The following is a 21,272-nucleotide window of genomic DNA, read 5'->3' on the forward strand; positions in this document are numbered from 1 at the left end:
GAGATAGGAAAAGTAAGATACAGAAATCTTAAAAAACTTGTTATCCTTTATTGCTACGTCTGAAATCGGATTGTATAAAAACCTGTCTTTTTGTTTGACTTTTTTTTGCCCAGTGCTTTGGAAACTGTGGAATGGTCAAGTTAAGAAATGTAGTCAGGGCAGTAGATTAGGTTTTTGGTGTCTTGATTGTATATCCCATCCTGTTTGACTAACACAAAACTGTTGAAAACACACATTGTTTTACTACTCAGGCCAGTTACTCAGCTGGGGCCTGATCTTACATGTGAAGCTACCAGGGCCCTTGTTTTTGCGAAGTTCACACATGGTGTTGTCTCATTAATACTACTGGTAATTCCTGTACTGTCTTTCTACTGTCTATTGTGTACTACTTTCTACTGTCATGTTGGCAGTGAAACCTGTGGCAGACCAAGTTTTACTGCTGTGAACTAGAAGCTGTAGAATTTGGACCGTTCTGGGAATGAGAGCAAGGCAGGCATCTGCCCTGGCCACCATCATTAGGAGGGAATTTTCCAAGTCAGCTACAGACTTGGCAACAAGCTGCAGATCGAGGTTCTGAAAATGCCTTAATTGTAGCAAGACTTTCATAATTTCTTCAAAATGAACTATGTAACAAAAACCTTATAAATATTCATCATCTTCAAACTTGCCTGATTTGGTATGATCAGTTGTTCTTAATAACTTGGTAGCACTGATTAAATCATTGTGGGTCTTTGTAGTTGGAGCTTTTGTGTATAAAGTAATATGCCGAATTCCTGATGAGTTTAAAAGTGATAAAACATATTAACGTTTTGAGCAGTTTGTCTACTTCTGCAGTCTATCTGCCTGTGTATGCAATCAGATTTATTTAGATGAGCATCAGGAATGTATTCAGATCTTATATGTTCTCTAGCTTTGTGACAAGTAAATGCAGAGAAGATTGATGCTTTACAGATGCTGAATAATGTGAACTATTTTAATCACCAAATGTGTAAAAGAAGGCCTGCTAGGTTTGTCTACCGATGAACCTGTAATCTGGAATAGTTATGGGTAGTCTCCTGAAGTATTCTTTATGGTAATGGTCACCTGAGTTGTTGTTGTTGTTTGTTGGGTTTTGGGTTTGGCTTTTTTTTTTTTTTGAGAGTACTCTTTCTCTGCTCCATTTTTTCAGTTACATTCTTGGTAACAGAACTTAGTAAAAACATGTCTGTTTTTAGGAAAAAACCTGTAGTGCCTACAATTTAGTCTAAAAAAAGTTATTTATTTATAGCATACAAGTGAATCAAGAAGTTAAGAGAGGAGGTAGGTTATTGGTTGACTTACTGGTAACATCTCTGTTGCACATACAAGCATGTCACAATGCCATTGAATTCTACTGCTATCGTGGGGAAAGGAAGGTGCAAGAGACATAGAGGAGGGGTGAAGGCCTGTAGAAGAATGGAGGTTTATTTTATTGTTGCAAAGCCACGAGCCTGGAACTGAAGAACTCCATGGACTCCTCTGGAGTGCTCAATTCAGTGCTGTCAGTCATCCATGTAAGAGAGGTGGGAAGACTCTGGCTGGTAGTTCTGGAGCACTGGGCCTTCTGCCGAAGCACATAGCACTTTTTTCACTCCAGGCGTTGGCAGCTGAAGAAATCTTCATGTAAGTTACTAAGAACTGTAAACCAATATGGATTAGTAAATAATACAGAGAACAGGTCATCAGTGGTGGCTCCCTTGCAGGACAGAGCAGAGAGAGGTCAAACAAAGGTTTCACTTCACTTCATTGTGGTAAATTGTATGCAATTGAGTTTGGGATTAAAAAAAAATTAAAAAGAAATGGATATAAATAAAATACAGAACTTGAAACAGGTGCAAAATGTGAGATTGAATCTCACTGTGGTTTTTGTGTGCTTTCAAAGACACAGAACTTGAATAACAATTGTATTGCAGTCAATGTATCAGGTGTATTCAAAAGACAGATGAAACATGAGTTGAAACAGGAAAATTCAGATCCTAGTATACACAAGTGTAAACTAAAGTGAGTATGTTGCAACACTCACATATGTGTCCGTAGAAGTAATTTGGGTTCAGTTGCATAAAAGCTTCAAGCAATGCCCAAATTTTAAGCTAACTGAATGCAGCCGTAAACATCTGCTAACCTAATAAATGTTTGTTGCCGTTCATCTGGTTACTTTGAGCTGATTAGTGTTTGTAGTCATTCATCTGGCTCAGACCTGTGTACCAACATTTGACTTAAATATGTGCAGCCTGTCATGGCAAAAAAAAAAATAAGCTTGAAAAGCACTTTGGAGTTTGTGCTTTGGGGGTCATATTTTTATTAGCTGGTTACATTCTTGCATTGAAGCAACCCTCAGGAGTTTCTGCTAATTGGTTTTCAAATATGGTCCTTTAATTGTTCAAACATTGAACTTAGATTTGACTACACTGTCTAATTTTTAATTAAAGTAAGTTTACTGAAATAACTTTGAAAGATTAAAATAGTTAGGCAGAATCATATATCACTTAATCCTGCCATGTAATACTCTGTTTGCAGGTGGAACGTGGCATCCCCAGAGAGCCTCACTGGTTCCAAGGGACTGCCTGCCTGGAAATTATTACAAAAATGGGGCCTCAAAGAATAGAATATAATTTCACTTCAAAGTGCTATAATTTAAAATTCAGCGTCTGTTTTAACATACTTTTCTTGTAGAACTGAAGTACTTTTGATGACGAGGAAGAATGTTTGTATTTCCTAGTAATTGAATAGGGACACTGCTCTCAGTTGAAACATCCCCATTCTTTTTTTCTTTCTAGTTTGTCATCTTGCGACCTGTCATTTTTGAGCCAGTGGAAGAATTCCCAGTGCCACAGTAATGATTTGTATTTGCTCCTGCTGTCTCTGCTTTATTGGGTCTTTCTCTGTTGCTTCTGTTTCATGAAAGCAGTGTAACAATATTTCTTCTAATGACATTTTTATTAGGATATTATCTGTGCGATAAATATAGCATCTAGTTTGTGGATGAATTTCTTTGCTACTGACCATTGCCATTCAATGCTCACTGTAATGACAGCATAGCAAGTAGATACAGCATGTGTGCTTCAGGACAGCATCTGAACACGACTTTAGGAATTAATCTACTTTTCAAAAGACTACAAGTAATATGGAATTCTTTCTTGTTTCCATTAGTTTTTTTTCCTGTCATCAAAAGCAGTTCTATTGTCAAAAAGTGCTTTGTAGTGTTTTAGAATCCTTGTGTGAAAGAATGGAAGATGGTATTGTTATAAAGCAGTTGCACTTAGAGAACTTAAAAGTTGCGCAGAAAAGCAGTCATGTGAGGGAATGTTTAATATTATGTCTTACAGTTTACTCCTTAAGAAAAAGTCATTGTATACATAGTCTATCTTAAGTGAAATTTTCTTTTCTAGCTATTGTATTGTAGTAACATAACGCCATGAGGAGTGGTACCTAAGCAGGAAGGTATCGGTCTTGTTCTTTTGACGCACTGCCTCCCAGGAATATTGTATAGTTGATCTGCTCTTGCTTTTATATGAGTTGTCTGGTACTACAGTTTAGTTTGCAGGGAAATAATCGTGGGTTACTCATGCAAACCCATTTGCAGTTAAAGAGAATGTTGTAGTCACAATGCCCATTAAAATACCAGTGAAGGTGGAGATACAAGTTTAGGTCCTTAGTTTGGAGGCTTAATTACTGATTTTTGACCTTTTGAAAATTTTAAGTTTTTCCTGTACTGAAATTTGACTACCAAGCTGGAGGTAGCCTATGAAGGAGGCAGAAGCAGGGAATGATAATAAAATGAAGTGGAGGTGTACAGCTTCACAAGACATCAACTGAAATCTCATAAGATTTCACGGAAGCTGCGTAAGTTGATGAATCACATGGGAAAGATGAGTCATCTGAACAAACAGTAAAGTTCTGTGACTTAATGATGTGGTGTAGAAATAACAAGGAGATAACAGATGACATGGAAATTGTATAACATTTAAAAAAAAAATCCAAACTCGAGAAGTTTATAGTATATATGCATTTTATGATAAGCAACCTAGTATCTTAATGAGGTGGAATATCTTAGGTGAAAACCAAGTGATAGGTGTTCCTTAGCAGAGGTGAAATCAGGAGATTCAGAGACCTCCTTGCTCTCCTGCATGCTTATGTATGTCAATCCAATAGAATCGTGTACAAGTGAAATACCATGAAGAACAGTTTAGTTACTGATTTTCATCTATTAAAAATAGTATCTATTCTCACTTCATAAATTTTACACAGTAGCTTGAGTTTAGTAGAGTATTTCTACTTAGGACTCTGAACTTTGAACAAGGAGGCATTTTTTAAATCATAAGCATGGATTGTATCAGTGCTGTTGACGCAGAGAAACATAGATGTTGCCGTACTTGGAGTATCCTTTGGTTTTGAATAGTATCTGCATTTTTTCAGTGGAAAGAAGCCCATAGGTATTCCAAGCAGGATTAGCCTGAGTACAGGGTTAAACTAGTGGATAAATGACAGGTTTAAGTGAGAGTGTAGACACTTAAATTTAAATTCAGCATTTCAGTTACTGTTTTGTGATTACATTTGACTGCATTTTTTTTTTAAATAATTCATAGTGTGAGAACCATGATTTACTAGTGTAAGTGTTTCCTTCTAAAATGCACTGAGCTGCATATCTTAAAGTTACTTCATATTGTTTATGGCTCTTGCTTAGAGACATTCAGATTCTGATTATTCATTGATGCTTTCTGTACTTAGTGCTTCTATTTTTTTATTTGGATTATAATTCCTGTTTATAATTTTAAGGGTGCTATTTAAAAGTTCCAAAGTAATCTTTTTACTTCTTTCAAAAGTATTCAAAGACCTAATGCCTACTTTACTGCTTTTGGTTTTTTTTTTTTTTACAATAATATCTTCTCCAGTTTACATATGTACCTCCTTCCTCAAGCATAAATCCAGTCTTACAAAAACTTTTACTCTGCTGCAGGTAAAAATCTTAATTTTCTGTTTGTGAAACACTGTTTTTAACTTATTAGACATTAATAATTCATAATTCACATCATAATTCACTGTAGACGTTATATTCATAAACTTTCTATCCTTAACATGTTGTTAATAATGAGCTCTTTATCAGCATCATTATAATATATGACCAACACTGGTGACTGCATCTACTGGCTTCAAGTTGGCTGTTGTTTTTATACCATAGAATCACATGAATAAATGGGAAGGAGATAATCCAGAGGGACAGTGGCTTGCAGAACTGCTTCCCGTTTTGAGAATGATACGGTATTTTAGGAAGGAGATTTTATTAGCTGACTCGCTTTTTCATTTGTAATTTTAAACTGTAAATAAAATTCCAAAGTTTTTTGTTGTGTGTCTGGTAACATTGAGTATTCAGTTGATTAGCTAGCTAGAGAATTAGTTAATGTCATGACTGAAGACCTGAAACAATAAGTATCTTCAGAACTGTTCAGTCTTTCGTGTTCTACATCCCATACAGTCTTAAAGCTTGTATGTAGTCTTAAAGCTTGGATGAAGTTCCTTGAATGGTACAACCTGACAATGGAAAAGTAAATACTCCTTGTTATCTATGTGATACCGACAGGACCATACAAAATTTCTCATGCCTCTGTGTATGTGTTGTGGTGGGGGGTTAGAGTCAGATCTGATTTTCTTTGTAAGTGCAATTAGTTCACTGATGACTAATGATGTTCACGTGGTAAGTTACTTGGCAATATGGCAGGCAACATTTCACCCCAGGAAAAGATTGAGTTTGGTTGATACTATATATTTATAACAGGCCTCGTTCTAAAACCCTTCCTGTAAAACAGTTAGAATTCAGTGGCTGCTACATACAGGAATACACCATGTGATTCTCTCAGAGCGTAGCTCTCTGATTTCCAGTTTCTGGGGTTTGCCTTTTTTTTTTGGCTGTGTGTATGTGTGGTTTGTTTGGGGTTTTTTTTGAGTTGGTGGTTTTTTTGGGGGTGTTTGGTTTTTTTTTTGTGGTTCCATTCTACCTCCCCAAATATCCAAGTCTGAATGTCTCATCTTTTCACTTGGCATTTAAAAATATTGAATAACCAGAGTTTGTACTTTCAGAACCACACTTATTTTCATAGCATTTGAAAATTGTGCCATTAAAGACGCATGTCTTGTAGCGTGTCTGTTAAACTAATAGAAGTTTAAACATGCGAGACAGTCTATTCCTGTTTATCATGGCAATTCTGCAGTGTGTTTGTATTTTTATGGCAATGTCGTAGGTGGTGTCACCCTTTCTTGCTTGAGTGTACAAATCCAGTGATTTATTAGTAAAATTTTGGTTATCTGACAATTGCAAAGTTACAATATTCATATTATAACAATTCAGACACATTAAATACTTATCTGAAGCCTGAAAGTATACTTGAGATAGCAATGTGTGCTTCGCTTCATTTCAATTTTAATCATAATTGAATAAGGGGATGATATTTCTTTACTTAAAGTTATATTTTTAATTACTGTTAGTATGAAACTTGAAACATTCACTTATGTGATCTACAATTTTATCATGTTGCTCGGTCTTTGGGTCTTTTTTTTGCTGAAACAACAATGTCTCTCAGGATCTGAACTATGCTTTTAGGACAGTTCTGTAAGTTTTGCACAGAACTAAATTTCTTGCTGTCAGTATTGGCCAGGTTTCTCTAACACAATATTAAAATATTAGCAGGGCTTAAGTAAAAATAGTAAGTGAAATTTCTTCTGTTTTCTTTAAGGTTTCAGAAGGAGACAGACAACAAAATGAACAATCCAGCTATTAAAAGAATAACAAATGAAATTATCAAATCACCTGAGGATAAACGAGAATATCGTGGACTGGAATTGGCAAATGGCATTAAAGCTCTTCTCATTAGTGACCCCACTACAGATAAGTCTTCAGCAGCGCTTGATGTGCACATAGGTATTTAATGCATGTTGTATTAATTATGTCATTAATAAAAATGCTTTAAGTTTTGATATATTAAATTGCAAATAAACTGACATCAGTGGTATCCAGTTGGCAGCCGAGCCTTTTATTGTAATTTAGAGTTTGCTTAATTCTTTGACACATCAAGTTGAAAATTATTAGAGCTAATTAAATTATCTATTGTACTCTTTGTTTACTCGAGTGTAGCTCAGTCAGTAGAAAGACTTCTTTTAACCATTAAGTTTTGTGTTATGAAAGATCTTTTGTAAGCAGAAAAGGGGCGGGTGTAAGCGCAATTATTTCAGACAGCTCCATCTGTCATGTCAGACTTTTTTTTCCCCCTTCATGTTAAGTTGTTGATGTGTAGAGGTGAGAAAATGCTGTAGTGCTGAAGGAGTTGGAGAGGCACTCCCGAACTCCAATGATGCTTAAGTGTGCAAACAGAGATACTGGAAATAGAAGGAGAAGGCAGTTACTTTGACTCTCTGGAATAATGGAAGCCTTTTCTTATATCTGAGGTATTTCTTAAGCTTGTGTAGCTTCTCAGTTGCTTGGAAAGTATGTGTGCACATATTGCCTAAGCATCCTTACTCATTACCTGAGCATCCTCTTGCCATGTTTGTAGTTGGGAGCTCTTGCTGCTGTCAGTGTTAGGACAGGAGAGTAACTCTGAAAACTTCTGGCCTTTTTTATTATGGAGATGGCTGTCTCAAATCATTATCTAGTTCAAAGGATCCCAAATGTGGTTTTGTTAGGTACTGTGAGGGTAATAGCCAACTGCAGCATCCAGTTCCTGCATGTGTACTGGGAGAGCTGTATCTGTTGCCTTCATCTCTACTCCCCTGTTGCACACTCCAAAGGACTGCCAGACTTAAGCTTCTATGTTTCTGACTTCCGTTCTTGCACGTCATTATGGTCTTTTAATCTGTCTGCCTTCAGACCCACTAGCTGGTCACGAATAGCAGCTTGTGTTCAAGAAATTACAGGTTATCACTCGCCCTATAAACCACAGGATAAATACCTTCTTAATTGTTGTTGGCAATCACTGCCTCTCAACACAGTGCAATTGTTAAAGTCAAAGTGTAGAAGTCAGAACATTGTGATCTGCCAGGTATTTACAGATTGAGTCATGGACTTCAATTGGAAAATTATCTCTATAAGGCAATGCAGACTCATCTGGAGAGGCAATTTGAGACACTAATTGGTTCAGTTACTCATTCTACTTTTTTTTTATTTTTTTTAAATCGAGTTTAGTTGACTATAGCTGCACAAGTGTCTGCTTTCATCTACAGAATTAATATAATTGCCTGAGGCAACATACTGTAATATAAAGCACTTTAAAAGACTTAACTTTCTAGTATTACTTTTTATGAACGGTTACATGAAATTTTTCCTCCTGCAGGTTCCTTGTCTGATCCCCCCAACATTGCTGGGCTTAGTCATTTTTGTGAGCATATGCTTTTCCTGGGAACCAAGAAATACCCAAAAGAGAATGAGTATAGTCAATTTCTTAGTGAGCATGCCGGGAGCTCAAATGCTTTCACGAGTGGAGAACATACCAACTATTACTTTGATGTGTCACATGAGCATCTAGAAGGTGCACTAGACAGGTAAAAACTTCTTTTATATATATATTTAATTTTTGGTTATATGGGTGCTATTTGAAATTGTGTGAAAGTTTGGGGTTTTTTATAGTTTTATCATTATAATATTAAAGAAAGGGTTGAAAGCACTATATTTTGTTAAAACTGATACCAGATATTTTTCAGTTCAAAAGCTTTGCTCAGATTTTTTCAGCTAGGAGAGTTCTTCACTGAGGCAGAATTTTTCAAGTTCAAAGGCTGTGTTTACACTGATTATTTTTTGAAAGATGGGGCACAGAATATGATCATGAACTTACGCATTGTGCAAATACTCTGATTGTATAATCAAATACTATGCTTCCCATAGGATCCTTATTTCATTGACAACAGAAGAAGGATGAAGTCTAGAAATATATCATGTAAAGGCAATATATTGCCTTTTGTAAAGGGAGCTCACTGAAATCTCTGCCTTTTGTGGGAGGGGATAGAAATTGAAAGGTTTGTAGTCAGTGAGGTAAAGAGTGGGTTTTCTCTTTGGATATCTGACAAGAGTGATTTGATTTGTGAGATTAAGAGTCTTTTGCAGCTAAACTTCAAAACACTAGAAGTTTTCAGTCTATGAGTTACGATGCAAGGTCCTTGATCTTTGTAGTACCTTATATGATGAATATGTTGTTGTCTGCATTTATAGATAAAGAGATTGAAAAATATAGTGAATCAGTGTCAAAACTGCTGCAGAATTTATAAGTTCTGCATTAAAAAAGTATATATATTCAGCTGTTTTCAGGAGGTACTGAAATTCATGCTATTCTGTTACCATTTATGTACAGTACTCTTGACTTGAATTAAAATTTTTCTGTTTAGATTTGCCCAGTTTTTCCTGTGCCCTTTGTTTGATGAAAGCTGCAAAGACAGAGAAGTGAATGCAGTTGATTCTGAGCATGAGAAGAATCTGATGAATGATGCCTGGAGGTTGTTTCAATTGGAGAAGGCTACTGGAAACCCCAATCATCCCTTCAGTAAATTTGGAACAGGTTTGTCAGAATGTAATTATCCATCCATTGGAGTTCTGTGTAACGTACATAGTATTATTGTTTATATAAAATTGTTAAAGAAAGACTGAAACAATTCCCCTTTTTTTCCTCCCCGTACATGTTTATTACGGTGCTTTATCACATTTTCCACATGGTAGACCAAACAGAGCTAGACAAAAACATAGGAAGCAGAGTGATCCAAGACTTGCAGTACAGTGATGAAGCATCCTTTATGATTCTGATAATTACTGCAGTGAACGCTATTTTCCAGTTACTGGATTTGTTGTTATTTGGTGCTGTTAAGTCTTTGTGCATAACAAAGTGAATGAACTGTGTTTAAATTGTTGTTAGCCACATGCCCTTTTTCTAACTAGTATTTCATTAGGACTAGATGACAGTGACTAGGTTCAGAATCTGTCTGAATCAGAAAGATCAGCAAAGTAATGTGAAAATTACAAAGTATATAAAAACAAAATCTTAAGCATAAAACACAACAGTAGTAGAAGGACTGATAAAATGGTCTTAGACAAATCCCAATCGTATGGCTGTAGGGTTTCTTTTCAGGCTTTATTATTCACAGAATGCTTAGTAACAATTTAAAGTAAACACCCCAAAACCTCAGTTTAAAAAGTGTTAAAGTAAGATATCATAGTTACAGTCAAAAACACAGATGTTTGCTCTGGCAGAAGTTTACATGTTGGTTGTTTGTTTCGGGTTTTTTTTTTTTTTTTAATAGAAGTTATTTTCTACATGAATTTATTTTTGAAACTGTCAAAGTAACATTTTAATTCATGCACTGCGCTGTTTAATCCTTGAGCATGAATGTGTTTTGTGGCTGGGTCATTTTGCTGGATGAATAGTTGATGCAAATATTTGGTACAGTAGGATGATGGGAAGGCAGATAATGGGCTTTAAGGACTGTTTTTTTCCCTCTACGCAAGAAAGACAAGAATACTTTTGTACCTGCTGATGGAGGGCATAGTTGAGGGGCTGGTAGCCAGCTGCTACGAGAGCATATATTGCTCTGTTTACCAATGAAGAGAGGCTGTCTGAAACAGGGAAACTATAACTGCATTCTCCAAACAGGTAAATTTGAAAATAAAGTCTTAGGAACTACATATGTATAGGCAGGTAAGCATGCAAAATACATTCTGTAATCTCTGCTGTGGAAGAGATTATTTAATTTTTTTATGACACTCAGAAAACATAAGTGGAAGTTGCAGAAATAGTTTTCTACAATTTAAGAAGGTTTTACAGCTGACACAAGTGAAATGTTTTCATGTGGGAGAATACCTGAAATGTGCTCAAATTCAATAGCAATAGTCATACCTCCTCTTAGATTAGGCTCTGATTCTGACATTAAATTATAACACATAGTGTTCCTGTGATCACATAGTGATCTGACTTTGCAGAAGTAAAGCCCAGCTTTGGTGGTTTTTATTTACCCAAAGAGATGACAACTATGATATGGTTTTCGTGACAATTACAGTTGGCATCCCTCTTATTGTTTCCTTTTGGCCAATTGAGATGTTGTTAGTCTAGAAAAATACAGGAATGACTCCATTTGATGCTTCAGGTCACTCCTTGTTGCTGTGCAGCCTGTTTTGCCAACAAACCTTCTATTACTCTTTGTCTGTCCAGAGAAACAAATGCATCTTCTAGTTTTCTTGTTAGGATGTGCATATTGTCCCAAGGTACCCTTCACCCATCTCCTGGAGTTAATGTCTATTATGGTAATTCTTCTCCATCAGTACCCTCAACACTGTCAAGTACTTTCCCAGGCACTTTTGCACTGTCTAGTGTCTGTTTTCCTACATCTACAAGGTGTCTTCTGACTGTTGCCTCTTAATATACTCCAGTGCTGTAACTGCACTGTTACTGAGCTAAAGCTTTATTTTCTTTCATGTTATGTTATGTATTGATTCTGTGGGAATAAACACAGTACGGTATCTAGAATTTCTGTGTTTCATTTGTCTGCAGATGGTGAGGAATATAGACAGAATATTTTAAACATAATATCCTAAATATCCTTTTTAGGTGTCACTAAGAATCCTTACTTTTACTTACATGTGAACTTTGAAAATTAAAGCAATGTATTGCTTCAGGCAGCCTCTCTATAATGATTTGTTGAGTGTTGTAGTTGTAATTAGAATTGTATCTAATCACCAAACATCTGGACAATATACTTGTCTTACATTATTTATGTAGCTAATTTTGCCTCATTGATTTGTATTAAGTTATATCTGTGATTTTAGGATTTGTGCACTGGGTATATATACACAGCAGACGTGCTCTCCCAGTCCTTTCTTTCTTGCTGTTTTTTCTATAAACACACAAGTCAACTTTTCTGCTGCATTTTCTTGCCGTATTCTTCTTCCTCATCCCTTGCTCTCTTCTGTACCTGGGCAGGTTGTGGCTTAAGGGAGTTACTGATCTCACAGTTAACAGATACAATATTAATTTGCAGTTCTGGTCTGTAGATTCTGTTGATCATTTTGTGTGTTTTCCACTTCCCATTACTACGTGTTGATTAAAATCCAGTGTGCTCTTCATAGACTCTAATTTTTCTGTTGTTTTAAGTTCTTACCTTTACTAAACAGGAGTTCTGCTTTGACTATAAATGTGGGGTATGTCCTTAGAGTAAATTATTAAAAGCTTGATGTTGATGTAAAGATTTCACTGATTAACAGGAGGATAACTTAATGGAGAAAGTTTGGCATTTTCTGCTTATGGGCTTATTCAGGGAGAATTGTAGTTCTCTTCCTCTCTAGTCCTGTTCCTCTGCTGCAGCAACAGCTCAACTGTTTGTGAGCAGAAGCTGAACAGACACAGCTTACAAATCATGTTTGTAAACTAGTAATTATTTATTTCATTGAGTATACTAGGCTATAATCTGCGGCACACAATGCCACACATGATTTCACAGTGATTCCTGTGACGTGAGTGTGTATATGGGAGTAAACCTACTCCAAATGTGCCAAAGAAAAACCTTTTTCTTCTTCTGAATTAGAGCCTGGGTTTACTTACATTGGTTTGAAATAACCCACTCAAATTAAAAAGATTAATTTGGAAGACTAAAACATCCTCTATTCTTTAGAAACGTGCAGATTGAGAGTGGAAGTATTTATTGTCTCCGATAAGCTTAGACAGTATTGATCCAGTTTACTTATTATACATAGAAATTATTTTTAAAATTACTGTCCACCTGGAGGAAAGCAGATTTATTTTAATTTATATTTTTCGTTTTGATTTGTAAATTCATAAACATCAAGTATTGTTAACTTTTTTTTTTACATCACAGGAAACAAACTCACTCTGGAAACTAGACCAACCAAAGAAGGAATAGATGTAAGACAAGAGCTATTGAAGTTCCATTCTACTTATTATTCATCAAATTTAATGGCTATTTGTGTTTTAGGAAGAGGTGAGTTTTGTTCTGTTGGTTGAGTAAGACTTTACACGTATTTATGTTTGAAGAAAATGAAGTGTATGCAAATGTCTGGAAATCTACAGAAGGGGGAAAAAATAAAACTTGTACAGACTGACCAAACATAATTTTATGTTTAGGGAAGTCTCCAAAGCAACTTGCAATGTGTTTGTGTTTATAAGCTTACAATAGAAAAAACAATCTGAAAATCTTAAATCCATTATCAAGTCAGCAGTTGCTGTTGTTGTATGTTTGTCTTACGAAAACTGACACCTGACTGGTTTCACATATTGGGAGGGCTTCTGGTACTGTTTTCATATTCTAGACTTATTCTTCCACTACAAAAATTTCTGTATTATCAAAGGATAAACCTAACAGAACATTTAGATAAAAAGCCTTTACTTCAGTTTACTTCTGAATTAACTTAACAGAGGTTCTGACTGCTTAAAATCTTCCACAGTCGAGATGATATTTTACATAGGTTTGCCAAAAGCTTAATAACATGGTGTTGAAAACTATTTGTTTTTTGAAAATATGCTGGCAGTCTAGTATTTGTGTAGTGTTTTACAATAATGCTTGGATGGTGAGTATGAATAAAATAAAATTCATTAGCAAAGTGAAATCTTTTACAACTATCTGTTTACAAGATGCTGAATATGAAGCTGATTAACAAAATGTACCTGCTTAATTTCAATCATAGAATATACATGAATCATTTTTTCCTGTAGATTTTTAAGGTGGCCAAACATGGTGACGATTATACTTCTTAACTAAATCCAAATTTTGTACATATACTCACTGCTGAATCAGTTCCAGGCTCCCTAATTCCTTTCAATTCAATTCATTATTGTATCTCGTCTGCTGTAGCATCACATATTGATTAGAATATGGTAAGTTTTTCTTCTTTCACTATTGCAACAGTAAATATGTATTAGATTTTTCCCTTTTTTTAAAGGTGGGGTATCAGATATGATACTAGGAGGTATATCGGTAATATCACTAGGCCTTGATGTATGTCATGTGTGAAAATGCCTTTCTTATTCTCCTGGTAGCAGTGGAAACTTCCTCCAAGTCAATACTGTAATATTGATGAAGATAGTTTGTAAATATTTTTCAATATTGTGGATTTATTTTTATTGCTATTTGGAAGGAGTGTTTCCCCCATCTCAGGTTTTTTTTTTTTTCCTTCTGTTTATTTTACCTGAGGGGAAAAAATATTTTCTTTAAAAATATTTATTTATTAATTGAAGGTAATACAGATACAGATCAGAGTTTAAAGCAATTGAATTAAAATTCTCTTCCTGATTTAACAATCCTGTTTTCAAGGTTTCCAGGCATCTTTTTTTCTTTAACTAGTTCTTTACTGGACAGGGACAGGCAATATTTCAGAACAGACAAGTTCTGCATTTCAAATATCAATAAAAAGAGAAAATAGTCTTAAAATCTATTCCCTTACAAATATTTCTGCAATTTGCACATATGGATTTTTTTTTTTTACTAAAAAATACAAAAATCCATGTTAAAATCTTGAATTTAGGTGGTTTTACTAGTCATTTTCGAGTCAAATGATTTCAGTGTGAGTTGCTCTTGTAAATAGTTCAATATTTAGAAAAATTAGGAGCCTGTGAAACATTGATCTTTGGGATTTTTCCTTTCAATCTTATTAAGTAAATACTTCATTTTTTTTAAAGGTACCGCTTAGGTTTTTTGTTAGTCTGCTTGTATACAAAATGCTGTACAGCTGCCCTTATTTGTCATATTTAATTAAGTACTTGTCACTGTAATAGTGAGGTGGTATTTGGGCAAAAGTTGCATCTTATTTTCCCTGAAAAGACATATAGCTTTGCTGTGTTACTTGATCAAGCAGGAGAATTGTGCAATTGCTTTCCAGAAGGCTTTATGTTAGTGATTGATGTGGCTATTTGAGGGCTTGTCTCCAGCATCAAATTTGAAAACTTGCAAGTTCTGTGTTCTTCCTGATTTTTTTTTTTTGTTTTATTTTATTTTTAGGGAGCTCAACCCATAAAAAGCAAACAGCAGAAAACAAACCTTGTTAGCATCATTACGTAAATTCTTTGCTGAAATACTTTGTTGCTAATATGCAGAGTATTTTGATAATTAATACATAAATAGTTAGAAATTCTGTAACATAAAAATACGTTGAGTTGCACACTGCAAGTCCTCCATATTTCTCTACTCCTGTGCATTCTGAAATAAACAGATTTCTAAAGCTGTGTGCAGCCTAGCAATTCTCTAATTTTCCCACCACTTTGTAATGTAAACCAAATATATATGTATCAGTAAAAAGTGGTGAAAGATTCAGAATACAGTTTTTCTAGTAAATGGTAATAAATATTCAAAAATTTGCTAAAATTAAATAATGAAATTAATTTTTTTATCTAATCAAAAGCAAAATTCACTGAGGAATTATTGAACAGCTTTAGTACAGTAGTTCACATATAGACTTTTAAAAGGAAACTTTTTCAGTAAGAATCACCTTGGCAACTGGAAAGCTGTCCTACAGAAAACCCTCACTGTGGTTGTAAAGCTTGAATGTGTATTTTGCTGACATGGATAAAAAATAGTGGTCTCTAATAGAATTACATGCAGTTCACAAAATTTTACTATACAGTGATCCACCCTGGTTTGCACTGTTTGGGGTTTTTTCCTGCACAGTTCTGTCAGTGTAGTGTAGGAGCACACATACGTTGGGTGGGAAAGAGTACGCTTTCTAAATCTAACTGGGATTGTTTTGACTAACAAGGTGGCTGCTTTTTGAAATTGTTCATGGATGAAGGTTGTACTTTGAGACATCCATGAAACGCCCAGTTTTTCCTTCAGCGCCCACCCTTGAAAGGCGTGTGATAAAAAACTTGACTGATGAGTCTTTCTTATCTTATTCTGACTTTGAGAAGTACTCCAAAATGCATTTCTTTAAGCAGATAGCGAATTTGAAGGCAATATTTCAACAGAAACAGTATAGGTCGATTTAGGTGAATTCATGCACAACATCAAATTCTTTCTGCAAATGGTCTTACTGTTTTTGGAGTGTACTAGAGTCATGGACTGAAACTAGAGTGGATGTAAAAGTAGAAGTGCTTAAACAGGTCACAGATGCCTGTGAAATTTTGAGGCGCTGAGGACAGAGGACACTGGCTCACAGTGCACTTGAAGTACTAGAGGTGAGCTGAGGCTGAAGACAATCCAGGTTTTGGCAAAGATGCTTTCAGTCTGGAAAATTTGCAGCTGTAATTCCGTGTCCCTTAAGCTTTTTGTGGAATGTCTATTTTTGTAAATGTTCAATATCTGAAGGGTCTTTTCTTCAGTTCCAGCTTAGATTCATAAGTAAAATTTAAAGATATTCTTTCTGGTTACAGGATTTGTTTTACTCATGGTTAAAGCCTTCCTTCAATAAACATGGTGGCTTATAGCACATTATAATTCAAAACTTAAGTATTAATATAGATTTCATTTATAAAATTAATGATCACCATATCATTAAAACTACTTTTCTGTATAATTCGTGTCTCCCCCAAAGAATATACAAAATCAAAGTTTGCCAGAATCTTCAGATAATGATTATGCTTTTTCTAATGTTCTTTTTTTCTAGAATCCTTGGATGAGCTGACTTGCTTAGTGGTAAAGTTGTTTTCAGAAGTAGAGAATAAAAATGTCCCTATACCAGAGTTTCCTGAACATCCTTTCCAAGAAGAACATCTCCGGGTACGTAGAGAAACACATCTTCCATCATAAGTGTGTACCTTCAGTGTTATTTTTTATGTTTCAGTAAAACGTTGTGCACTTCACCACTTTTGTATCAGTGTCCCTGTTAAGTTCTGTGTTTCTTTCTTAGTTTTCCACCCATCTTTCCATGCCAAGTATAGTATAGTTCTGTATAGTTTATAATAAAGGTTGTACATTTGGTTGCAGCTGTAAGCAACTGAGAGATAGTTAATTCGCTTGTTGTCTGCATCATGAATAGCTGAAGAGTTGCCCTAAGTTTTACGTACCTTTACTTTCAAGATTTTTTTTGATATGTTTGTAATAAAACGTGTGTGTGTGAAGGGAACATGATGTGTGCTCCTGAGATGAATAAAATAATAAGTTTCATTTTGTTTATGGATCTCCTTGTTTATTTTCCCTCTCAGCAACTTTACAAAGTGGTACCTATTAAGGACATTAGAAATCTTTATGTCACGTTTCCTATACCAGACCTTCAGAAGTACTATAAATCAAACCCTGGCCATTACCTTGGTCATCTAATTGGGCATGAAGGCCCGGGGAGTCTTTTATCAGAACTTAAAGCCAAAGGTAAGTCCTTTGAAGGTAAAGAATGAAAAAGTAATTTAATACACTGTTTTTTAAAGCTTAGCTATGTTTCACTTAAAAATGACCTCTGTATTTTAAATTTAAATTTGAGTTCTAAGCTGTTTTGCACTTTCTTCTTGTTTCTGTGGTGGGTAAAAATAAACAACAGTCACTCTGACTACTGAAGCTATTCTTGCTATTATTTGTCTACTCCTGTTTAGAGAGTTGCATGATCTTGTCTCTGTTCTGCCACTCACTGCTGCCAGGTCCCTTAATGTCTAGAAGACAATAAGAGGGTATCTCTCACTATTTTTCTTTATATTACTGTATTCCAAACAGAAATAAATTACCCAATAATCAAATGATCTTGAGTTTGTCATATCACTCTGAGCACAAAATCAGATCGGTCAGACTTGTGTTTAACTTGCATTGTTGCTATAGGCGTTAAGGAAGAAAAGAACATGTAGAGTAGTCAAAATGTTAAAATAATTCAATGTTGCTGAGGCATACAATCAGCATCAATTGTTACAGATCTGTTTACGTAATATATTTTTTCTTTGATTTCATAGGATGGGTAAATACTCTTGTTGGAGGACAGAAGGAAGGTGCTAGAGGTTTCATGTTTTTCATCATTAATGTGGACTTGACAGAGGAAGGACTTTGTAAGTGAAGCACTCTATCTACATTCCATGTTATTCCTGATCTGATAGGTTTGTGTTTGTATCCAAAGAGACTAATTGTGTTTATAGCTTGAAAGCCAATTTATTTTAATTAACTGGTGTGTCTTCTGTGTTTAGATCCTCTCAGTATGCTAGCACACTTCATCTAACATAAGAAATTAATTTTTTTGAGGTTATATTCAATTAAAGTATTTCATTAAATATTTTAAAGTAAATGTCTTTAAAAGAAAAGCTGTTAATACTGTTGTGTGCTACTTATTCATATGATTTAGCTCTGAATTAAATTATATTATAAATCAATATCTTAACGTAAAATGTGTTCATTGCAGTTTTCAGAATTATCTGGGGACTGAAACACTTACCTAAATTGACATCTGAGGAAAACGTGTTTAACTTTGCCAGTGGGATTGCATATGTACTTAAATGTCTTGATATACCAGAGTGTAATTAAAAATAAAACCTTACGTATTTGTCATCATCAGAATTTTTTCTTTGTGCAGAACTGAGTGAATTATTAAGCAAGTATTTTTTCTTTCCAGTGCATGTTGAAGATATTATTTTGCACATGTTTCAATATATTCAAAAACTACGTACAGAAGGACCTCAAGAATGGGTTTTCCAAGAGTGCAAGGTACAGTGATTGGTACTTGAAATATTGTAGTGGCTGTATTATTATTTCATGCTTCTTATAAGTCTGTATGTTTCTGTGTGCACAGAGAACAAAATGTTAAGTGTCCTTTTAGAATTAAATAGTACTGCACTTCTCAGTGACAGTGGGAAATAAAACTAGTTTTACTTTCATATATATAGTCTCATTGGTTCACTACAAATACTTGGTTAAGATTTCTTGTTCCATCTTAGCTTTATTTGGTGAAAACTGTTGAGTCTCTTCTGTGGAAGATTAGAAATTCTGCAGATGCATTAACTTATTTTCTTGCATGCTGACACTCTGTACCTGTGAAAGAAGTCTCTTTACCCTCTGCTAAAAGTCACAGTGGAATTGTTTCACTGTTATTGTAAACAAAAACAAGATTTGAAAGGGATAGTTCCATCCTCCCATCTCATCCCTGTGTCTTTCCCTTGCTCCTCTTGTGTCAGTCCCAGCACTCCTGAGGCTGTGAAGTGAGTCAGAAGAGCTGGCAAACTAGTTTGAAAAGGAACTTCTTTTGAGTTTATTTTTAGCTGAATTGTTGAATTAATCAGACTCCCTGCGTGGTTTCACAGAAGGATGGACTGTCCCTTTCATTGGCTTTATAGTCTTAGATCTCTTTAATTCAGCCTTGCTGTTGTATTCCAAGAATGATGTGTTCTATTCCTGTGGCTAAGACAGCGTAAAGAAACACACTGTTTCTGTCCCTAAACTTAACCTTTTGGTTGGCTGGAAAAAAAGGAACAAAAAAAGAAGAGCAAAAGGCTTCAATTCATTTACATACAATACACATTGCACTGGAACACTTATGTATTGGTTGTATCAAAGTTGGTGTATTTTCAAATTATCAGGAAATTTAAATATATGAGATATAGGACAGGTCTCTTAGTGTGAACAGGACTTACAAGACTTGTATGACACTTCATATTGTGAGACTATCTGAAGTTGCTTGTGAGTTTTGTGCAACTTGAATGTTCCTTAAAACTTCTGTGTTAGGTACCTGTCTAGCTACTACAAAATTAATACAACAAAACTCCTTCCTTTTCTTACGTTATAAAAAGGAATTAAGTAGACAATAATTATTCTTAAAATAGTCTTTACTATATGCTTTTCAACCTTTCCTACACTGTTTCCTAGGATCTAAATGCTGTGGCATTCAGATTTAAAGATAAAGAACGACCACGAGGGTATACATCAAAGCTTGGAGGAATGTTGCACGTAAGTGTGTGTGTGGGGGTTGTTTTATTTATTTATATATTTTTAGAATAGATAGTAATAATTTAGCAGTATGTTTGATTATACTCTTAATAAATACAGGTATTTGCAAAGGTCCTGTGTGCTTCTTGAGCTCAGGAAGCTAATATGCTGCATAGATCTTAGTTTTGGCAGGCAAGTAGCCACATTCCCTTCACTCTCTACCATTTTATACTTCTATAGTTGGTAGAATTGATTTTACAGTCACTGGAGTCGCTATTTGATCTATTTCAGCATTTCTTAATGTACATACGTACCTTGTTATTCTGGGCCTACCTGATAGCTAAATGTTCTCTAGGGAAATATTAGAGAAATAATATTTTATCATAAACACAAGCGTTATGTTTATAAATGCTTACATAGTTAAAATGTTAAAATATTGCAGTAAGCAGAAAGTTCGTATTCAGATAGCAAATCAGAAATGTTTGACTCTACTAATGTAGTTACGTATCAGTACTGAAAGAATCATCATGTACTTAGTCTTCATACTTCTTGCAAAATTTAGTTCCCTCATTTTGCTTCAAAGGAAGATTTAGGTGGGGTTTTGTTCGTCTAGTGAATTTTATGCAACTTTTAACCTTTTCAGCCATTCTCCATTAGACAGCTCATGTCTACACCTACTCGGAGGCATTTTTGGTTTCTTTGCAGGAATTTGAGTTAATGCTCCTACACCTTTAATTTGTAAAGTCTAAAATAGCAGTCTTTAATTTTAGAATTGTCTTTTCTGTTTATACAAAAAGAATTAGACACCTGAAAACACTTAAATGGATATTTAAAGGACCTCCTATTTGAGATGCTGTCTTTTGCTTTTGTTCTGTCAAATGCATAAAATCTCTTTAACAAATGGACTTCTGACTTATGAAACAGTCTTTCAGTGGTCTCTTATTTGTTGGATCATTCCCGATTACAATTACTGTCTCCAAAAATCAGGCCAGGAAGTTGCCAGCAGTGTTCCAAAGAGCAGGGTATTGACTCAGGACACTGCTTTTCTTTTGCTGTGCTTTGCAGTCTGAATGGTAATTCTGAATCTGCTCTTAGTTGCTTAAACGCTAATAGAAAAGTAACTTTTCTAGTTCTCTTTATTGCCTCTGACTCATGCTAAGTTTATGCTTTGAATTAACCAAACTAGAGCTGCTGTTTGGTGATTTCATGCATTAATGAATAATAGCTTTTTTTCATAACTTGGAGAAGAACCAGTGTATAAGGTAGCAGGAGTAAATGTAATGTTGTAAGTTGTAACGTATTAACCAAAAGGATTTTAAAAATCTTTCTGTTCAACAAAACAGAACTTTATCTCTTTAAAGTGCATTTGTGCTGGTCCAAGGAGTCACCACTAAGGTCTTGCTGTCAAATTATACTTCATATTTGTTATGTGTAGGCTTGACGTTTTCTAGGTAGTT

General features: G+C 34.9%; 1 protein-coding gene across 3 annotated transcripts in view; it reads left to right on the forward strand.

Moving 5' to 3' along the window:
• IDE (insulin degrading enzyme) overlaps window positions 1-21,272 on the forward strand; it is a 69,908-nt gene that overhangs the window by 3,871 nt on the left and 44,765 nt on the right. For all 3 annotated transcript variants that reach the window (XM_054207210.1, XM_054207209.1, XM_054207208.1), the window contains exons 2-10: window positions 6,747-6,931; window positions 8,340-8,547; window positions 9,385-9,554; window positions 12,856-12,978; window positions 16,592-16,704; window positions 17,130-17,292; window positions 17,859-17,951; window positions 18,509-18,600; window positions 19,756-19,836. In XM_054207210.1, the coding sequence (XP_054063185.1) occupies window positions 6,772-6,931; window positions 8,340-8,547; window positions 9,385-9,554; window positions 12,856-12,978; window positions 16,592-16,704; window positions 17,130-17,292; window positions 17,859-17,951; window positions 18,509-18,600; window positions 19,756-19,836 (1,203 nt within the window). In that variant the 5' untranslated portion in view covers window positions 6,747-6,771. The remainder of the gene's footprint in view (window positions 1-6,746; window positions 6,932-8,339; window positions 8,548-9,384; window positions 9,555-12,855; window positions 12,979-16,591; window positions 16,705-17,129; window positions 17,293-17,858; window positions 17,952-18,508; window positions 18,601-19,755; window positions 19,837-21,272) is intronic.

Source organism: Rissa tridactyla, chromosome 6 (assembly GCF_028500815.1).
Source record: "Rissa tridactyla isolate bRisTri1 chromosome 6, bRisTri1.patW.cur.20221130, whole genome shotgun sequence".
In the NCBI taxonomy this organism is placed as follows: Eukaryota; Metazoa; Chordata; class Aves; order Charadriiformes; family Laridae; genus Rissa; species Rissa tridactyla.